The sequence below is a fragment of the Citrus sinensis genome, chromosome 3 (assembly GCF_022201045.2).
Source record: "Citrus sinensis cultivar Valencia sweet orange chromosome 3, DVS_A1.0, whole genome shotgun sequence".
NCBI classification, from domain to species: Eukaryota; Viridiplantae; Streptophyta; class Magnoliopsida; order Sapindales; family Rutaceae; genus Citrus; species Citrus sinensis.
The window spans coordinates 21,837,784-21,845,528 of NC_068558.1; the positions used below are offsets into that span (position 1 = coordinate 21,837,784).

The 7,745-nt window shown below is 34.1% G+C and overlaps 1 protein-coding gene across 1 annotated transcript; it reads right to left on the minus strand.

Annotated features, from left to right (window-relative positions):
- Positions 1 to 324: 324 nt before the first annotated feature.
- On the minus strand, positions 325 to 1,206 carry LOC107174902 (protein FAR1-RELATED SEQUENCE 5-like). The gene has a single exon (XM_052435840.1). It carries the CDS (start codon positions 1,204 to 1,206, stop codon positions 325 to 327), a length of 882 nt encoding a protein of 293 aa, XP_052291800.1.
- Between the last annotated feature and the right edge of the window lie 6,539 nt (positions 1,207 to 7,745).

Consider the following 7,745-nt stretch of genomic DNA (forward strand, 5'->3'; position numbering starts at 1 on the left):
ATATATTTCGGACGAATGTTTTTCAATGATTTGCACATGTGTTGTAAGAACATGGGCTGTGTGGTTTGTGTCATACTCATCTTGGACTTCTTTGTGCCTTATGAAATACATTGCATGATGAATTTGTCTAATGAAATCATATAGTTTTAGCTTCTGCTCAACAAAGCGACGCAAGTAAGAATTCAAGCTCTCACACCTTTGTGTGGTCCCCATTCTGGCAAAAAAAGCTCCTTTCAAATAAGCCTTTACCCATTTTCTACGCATTTTATACATTTTTTCCACCCAAAGATTTTGTTCCAGTCCCTGATCATAGACAACAGAGAACTAATCTCGTTCAAACTCCTCCATGGACATTGGATTCAATATTAACTGCTGAAACTTCGACGTGAACTCATTTCTCTTCACATTTGCTTGTGCATTTCGCTCAAGATGCCAACAGCAGAGTCGATGTACACATCGAGACATAACATTTTTAATCGCTTTTGACATAGCTTTATCACCATCTGTTATGACACTTACGGGTTTTTCTTGTTTCATTGCCGATAAAAAAGTCTGTAGCAGCCACACATATGATTCAACAGTTTCGTCAATCAGTATCGCAAATCCAAAAACAGTAGTTCTTTTATGATGATTTACACCAACGAATGCGACCAAAGGTTTGTTGTATGCATTTTTCTTGTACGTTGCATCAAATACTAAAACATCTCCAAATTGTTCATAGTCGTACCTAGCAACAATGTCGGTCCATAACAAGTTTCGTAGTCTATTTTCCTCATCAAGTGTATACTCGAAGTACACTCCAGCATCATAATCAACCTTTGCAGATAAGTACGCAATGGCAGCTTCTATGTCGGTGTCAATAATTTGCGCATGGTGAAATACGTCTATTCTATTCCGCATGTCCTTACCCATATACCCAACATGATGGAACCCTCCTGCTTGATCAGACTTGTAATTCATGAACTGGCATACTTTCACCCCAACTTGTCGCAATGCCTTTGCGTGAGCCAAATCAACTTCGTTCACATGTCTGTGCGAATGAAGAAATTGTGTCTCATGCGGTTCAACCAAGCGATGAGTGTGCTCAAAAATGAATTTAGTTACCACGTACTTCCCTTTCAACTTGTCGTAGTTCACGCAAAGTTTCACCTTGCACCTGTTACGAGTAATGCCCTTTGGTTCCCTGACTCTGTCTGTTTTCTCCATCTATTTTTTAAGCCTGTATCCTTGCCCTTAGCAAACCCATCCCTGACTTGCTACTTCACTAGTTTTGCCGTCACGTCGGAGTTCATCTTTCCTCACAGAGAATCCAACTGACTTAGCATAATTCTTATACCATGTGTGGGCATCATTGACAGTATCAAAACATGATCCGACACCCACTTCAATTAGTTCACTTTTTTTAGGAAAACTGTAGGTCGTATGACCAGATGATAATATAGTAGATATATCCCCAAAATATTCATTGCTTTCACCAGTTTGTAGTGGTAATGACGTACCTGTACTTGAACAAATTTCGGTCCCATTATCATTTGATGGGTTATCTTGGGCTCCACTTATTTCTTGTTCCGACGGCTTGTTATCATTGAGGTCTAACACCCATGCAGAAATGCTTCCCACGTCTGAATATGTTGTCATGCTCTCCGATTATCTTGTCTGGAGATTCTACCATTTCAAGAGCATGAAATGGACCTAGTTTAAGACTTAAAACATGAGAGTAGTGCATGGGTTATTTTTTTTTCACATTGAATGTCTTCATTAAATTATGAGTTTGATTGGAGCTTGGGTTGGTGGATACATCAATTCCTTCACATTACAAACATTTGTAGGTCTGGCTAACCTTTACTTATTAACCGGCTGACCACTTTTAATAAAAAACGTGAACATCCTTTAAACAACTAGCCTATTAACTACAAAAGGCTAGCCGGTTTCGCGTTTGTGCTCTCTGGACATTACACGGCTAGCCTCTTAAATTTTTAGCAGCTAGCTGTTTCCTCTTCACCTGCTCTCTAGACATTAAACGGCTAGCCTCTTAAATAAAAGGCTAGCCGGTTTCGTGTTTTATTCTCTTCATACAACTGTTTTCTCTGTGGTTGGATTAATAGAGGGGAAACGGTTAGCCTCTAAAATGTAAAGGCTAGCCATTTTTTATTTTTCTGCTCATTGGAGGGTAACCGACTAGCCTATAAAATTTTAGAGGCTAGTCGTTTATGCTTTGGTGCTCACTGGAGGGGAAACGGCTAGCCTCTAAAATTAAAAGGATGGCTGGTTTCGTTTTGGATGGTTTCTGGAACTTGAACGGTCAGCCTATTATTTTATGAAGGTTAGCCGTTTCCCCTTTTCTTAAAATTGTTCATCTTCTTCCTTACAAAACCGGTCAGCCGCTTCTCTTTTTAAAAGTCGAATCCTCTCTCCGACGTTCTCACTCCAAAGAGTTACCGTTTAGAATCAATTCATAGCCCAAATTCAATCCTAGAAATCATTTTCCATCACTTGGGCTTGTTAAAATCTAAAAAAAAAACCTATTTAACCGTCGAAACCGATATAACCTAGGTTGTAAACCCCTTTCAATTGCTACTTCACCAATTTTTCATCTTCAGTAAATGTTTACCGAAATTGAACCCATATATCCCTTTTAAACATCATTATCTTCCATCTAATCGGTATATTCCTCTTTAAATCGCTGAAAAATCAGAATGTCAAGTTCAAGGCCGCGTAGAGTGAAAGAGAAAGGGAAAGAAGTAATTCCACCACCCAAACGGCCACAGAAGGACGGGGACCCTGTAGAACAACCCGATTTTGAAGCAAGACACTTCCCGGACAAGTGTTTGGCCAAACGTTTTCGCCAAAGATTCATGACCCGTAAGGTAGTTGATACATTCTATATTCTGCTTGATTGGCTTCGTAGTCTTAGTATTAGCAATAGAAATTTGTTGCAATTGTTGGAGGAAGTTGGTTGGATTAATGCCCTTACGATTAATGAGAATGTGTATCCCGACTTGGTGAAAGTATTTTACTCGAATATGGATACTTTGGCAAAGAAAATGAATCGAGTAATCACCAACGTTGGAAGAGTTTTGATTGAATTTGATGATACAGAGTTAAATTCTATCCTACGAACCTCTGAAGATGGGTTAGAAATATATTCGGCTAGGAAAGCTCGTACGATTGATAACTTTGTTCATGTTGATGCCGTTAGAAACATTTGTAGGCGCATTGATCTTTCTGATGAGGTCTGTACAATCCATTTTCGTGCTCAATGTCTATGCCTCCAATCCCGTATTTTACATCATTTAATCCAGAATATTGTCCTTCCTAGGTCGGGCCACTTAGATGATGTTTATGGGTGATCTCCAAAGATATGAATACAAATAATGTAGAAAACATTTAAATAGTTGGTTTAATAGTAATGTTAATTGTTTTCACACTTTCTTTTTTCTTATTGGTAAAATTTCTTAAAGCAAAATTTTTTATTGGAGAGAAATTTATGGATGAAAAAAAAACGTGACTTGCAAATATTAGAGTAGTTTTTTCCCTTTTTGTATGCTGGGCTATGCATTGTCCTTTTTTAAACTAATTTACTCCTTGTTTAGATTGTCGAATTGAATTGTGCCTTTTTTTTTTTTGGGATTATATAAGACATGATTTTTTTATGTTTATTTATATAATTATATGGTTAAGTATTTGTTTAAGACATGGTTTTCTTTATGCTTATTTATAATATTATATGGTGGAGACGTTGAGTAGATTAATTTTTTTTGTTTATGTTATTTTAAATAGGTTCTAAAAATTTTAAATTTTAATATATTAGGGGTGGTTATGTCCAATTTTTAAAAGGAAAAATTAAACTATTCAAATATCAAAATATTTCAATAAAAATGCAAAAAAAATTTAAATTTGCAAAAGAGCCATTGGATACTATTTTGACACCAATTCCTCTTTTTCTAAAAAACAAAAAATGATTGGGCTCGGATAATGCCTGAGCCCAAAGTGCTAGGCTTTTTAAGGGCTAGGACACTTCATTTTCGTTATAAGGTTGGGCTAAGGCTTGACCAAGCCCGAGTCTGACCCAGGCCATTGCCAGGCCTATCTCTGAGCTTGACTAAGCTAAAAATGATAGAAACAATTAAGGCTTATCTAATTCTTGGTGTCTAAAAATAAAGATAGTAGTCACTCACCTAAAACCATATATAAAAGTCTTATACCCTTTAAAATGCAAAAAATAATGTCCATTCACTCATGGGGGAACTCAAAAAGTACTAAAATAATTGTTTTGCTCTTGAATGTATCATTGATGGTTTTCGACACATGGTTTTGACAAACTTTAATAAATTGCATGTTTCACCAATTTATCATAAATCCATGTTGAAAGAGAAAAACCCCTTATTTATTTAGGAGCATGAAAAATCCAGGTTGCAATAGTCATTACAGGTACATCGAAAATGACCTACCATTTTTAGAATTAAGCATAGCAAAATTAAAAAAAATCATCAACTCCATCTTCATATTCTTTAGACAATATCTAATATTTATCCATTTCAATAATGATGTCTGTTAATATAAAAAAAATTTATTTAAAATTTTACATAATTTGACAATATAAAAAATCATATTAACAGCAAATTCATATATTGAAAGCCAAACTCATATAAATACAAACATACAAAAAAACTAGACTTGTATTAAAAGCATATAATAAATAAAACAAACTGTCGATAAACTAAAGAATAAAGGCATTATATGTTATAAATATCATTATCAGTGAATGATATAGGATAGCACATTATATATGCAAAAATACATGAGTTAAGTTCCTAGGAAAGAGAAGAGCCTTCCCAAGCTTACTAGTCAGCCTCTTACACACTTATCACAAGTTTGTAATAATAAAATTGAAATAGTAAATATATATTATAAAGTACAACAGTATGTAATAAAAAAAAAAACTCGAGGTCTATAAAGATATAGTGTTAGTAAAACAAATTCATCACCTTCTCAAGAGTACTTAGATTATGTTGGTGCCTATCTTTAATGTTACAATGGATTTGAATAGTCTTGGCAACACAACTTGACTATTCCAGAAAACTTCAAACTATTGTTTGAACTATATCACACTAAAACCTAAAGTAGAGAGTAATGTTTGAAACATTTTGTGAGATGTCCTCTTACCACATTAGCTTCATGGTTTCTTTCCTTCTTAGCAATCTTTATTTGAAGACTTGTGACCCACTTTATCACAATTAAACTTTTCCCTTGAATTTTGGTTTGCCTTTTGGAGACCACTCCTTTTAGACCTAGCTTGTTCTTGTTGGCCTTCTTATTCTTGTTAATCCTACTATGATCAACAATAATAGCGTTAGACCACAACAATGACACTTTTTGTGTCATTATTTTTGTTGCCTTCTTCAACTTGAAGTTTAGTAATTAGATCTTTGACATTTTTCCTTTCTTTTGTACTTCAAATAACTCTTAAATTCTTTCCATGTCAGAGGCAACTTCTGAACGATAGTAGCCATTTGAAAAGTTTCACTGAAATCCATCCCTTATCATGAATTTCTAATAGAATCGTATGCAAATCTTGAACTTGGCTTATAACAATTTTAGAGTTTACCATCTTATACTCTAAGAAGCAGCCTACGATAAATTTCTTAGTGTTAGCATCCTTAATTTTGTATTTTTATTCTAATGACCTCAAAGCTCCTTGACTTTTTTGTTTCCAACATAAACACAGTATAAAGAATCACTCAAGACAATCGACACATAATTTCTACAAAGGGAATTAGATTGATTCCAAGCATCAATTGAACTAATCATTTAGACATTAAATTCACTCTCTCTGGATACAATAGTATTTTCTTCAAGAATCTTGCAAGATTCAAGGTGGTCAAGTAAACGAAAATTTTTTGTTGCCACTATTTAAAATTTTGGTTAGTGAGTTTATCAAGTTTTTTGTTTATATACCAGCGCCAGTACTTTGAGATAGTAGGAATCGATGTAGGAGGAGGGTTAGAAGTTCCAATTTACTGGCTATTATCAGTTGCCATTTCAATAAAAAGTCTATTTAAATATTGTTATAAATATTACTATTAGTAACTGACATAAGATAGCTATGTGTGCAAAAGTACAACACTTAACTTCCTAGGAAAAACTGGATTATTAGATTTTTACACACTTTTTCAAAATTGAAACCAAATATAAGTTGAAGTTTAAAATTTAACTGAACCTAATGAAATATTTTTGTTTGGCTCAGTTTAGCTTTAAAATTTGGTTCGGCTCGAAATGGTTCAGTTTTGTTTAATTTGGATGATGAAGCCATTTTACTAGTGAAAATACTGCTCATTAGTTTCTTGATTCAATCAAACAATTTATTTATAAAACATTAACAAATTAAATCCCGATCTAAGAATCCCAACTCACAAATTAAGGAAATTTTTTAAGGAATAATCAATGAATGAATAAAAAATAGCTAACACTAGTTACCCAACTTTATCAATATGACAACAACAATAGGTTACCAATGATATGATCGCAATGAACCTGATATGAACCCTACGAAGAATTGATGCGACCCTAATCAGTTTAGTCTCCAAAATCGAATCTAAACCTAGAATTGAATTGAATCACGGCCCCATGCTCAATGAAAGTAGGAACCTTGGTATGTGAAGACGCTACAATCAGCTATGGATGATCTGATTGATAAGTCAAGAATTTAAACGCCACAAAAATCTGATAAGTTTAAAGAGTTAGTTTAAGAACCAAAAAGAATTAACTCTCTCATCAATTGCATCAAAACTGATTTGTCTGTGTTTATTGGATGCGAGTACATTAATGATATAGGGCTGGTTACAAGACTTTTTGGAAATAAATCCTAAATCGAAATCCTAATCTAAAGCAAATAAGGAAAGAATTTAAATCAAATCATAATCCTAATCTAAGTGCATAAGAAAGAATCTAAATCAAATTAGAATCCTTAATTGGCTTAAATGCTTTACATCAATTAAAATGGAAACTCGACAATGAAAAAAGAAATAACTGATTTATTTCTCCACTAGCCTCCTCAAGAAACGAGAAAGTATCCAAAATGGAAAGTAGTATATTTTCCAAATAGGAAAGTATCTGGAAAAGGAAAATAATATATTTCCTGCCATAATGTGCAAGTTGATTTCCTATTTCATAGAATTGATTATTTGGAAACTTCAACAGCCTAAATCATGCATTTATCGTGTGAGAATCTTTCAACAGGACTCCATGAATTTGATTGTGCTCAATTTGCTTGAATCAACCCATTCAATGCTTCTTTGAGTTTCTTTGCTCGAGTCTTATGACGGGTCTGACGGGAACTTGAATAAGATTTGAATATACTTTATGTGATAGTTTTGTCCTCAACCTCATCATTCGCCTCCTCTTCATGAGGATTTGTCCTCAAATCATCACATGCAGTAAAAGAACTAAAATAAGAAACATTAAAAGTAGCACTTACGTTGTACTCACTGGGCAAATCCAGCTTGTATGCATTGTCATTGATCCATTCCAAAACTTGGAAAAGAACATCCCTTCAAGGTAATAACTTAGATATCCTTCATTTTAGAAATCGTTCCTTGCATATTTAGAGCTACACCGAATCACAAGGTTCAAAGACTAGTTTATGTCGCCCTTTATTGGCTTGTTTAACATATTGCTTAGTTCTCCGCTCGATGTTGAACTTCGCTATCTCCTATATCTGTTTTACAATTTCAGTCTTTTTTTTT

What these genes read in the sequence shown, in the direction of transcription:
- LOC107174902 (XM_052435840.1), bottom strand. Translation starts at nt 1,206, where the DNA reads ATGGAGAAAACAGACAGAGTCAGGGAACCAAAGGGCATTACTCGTAAC.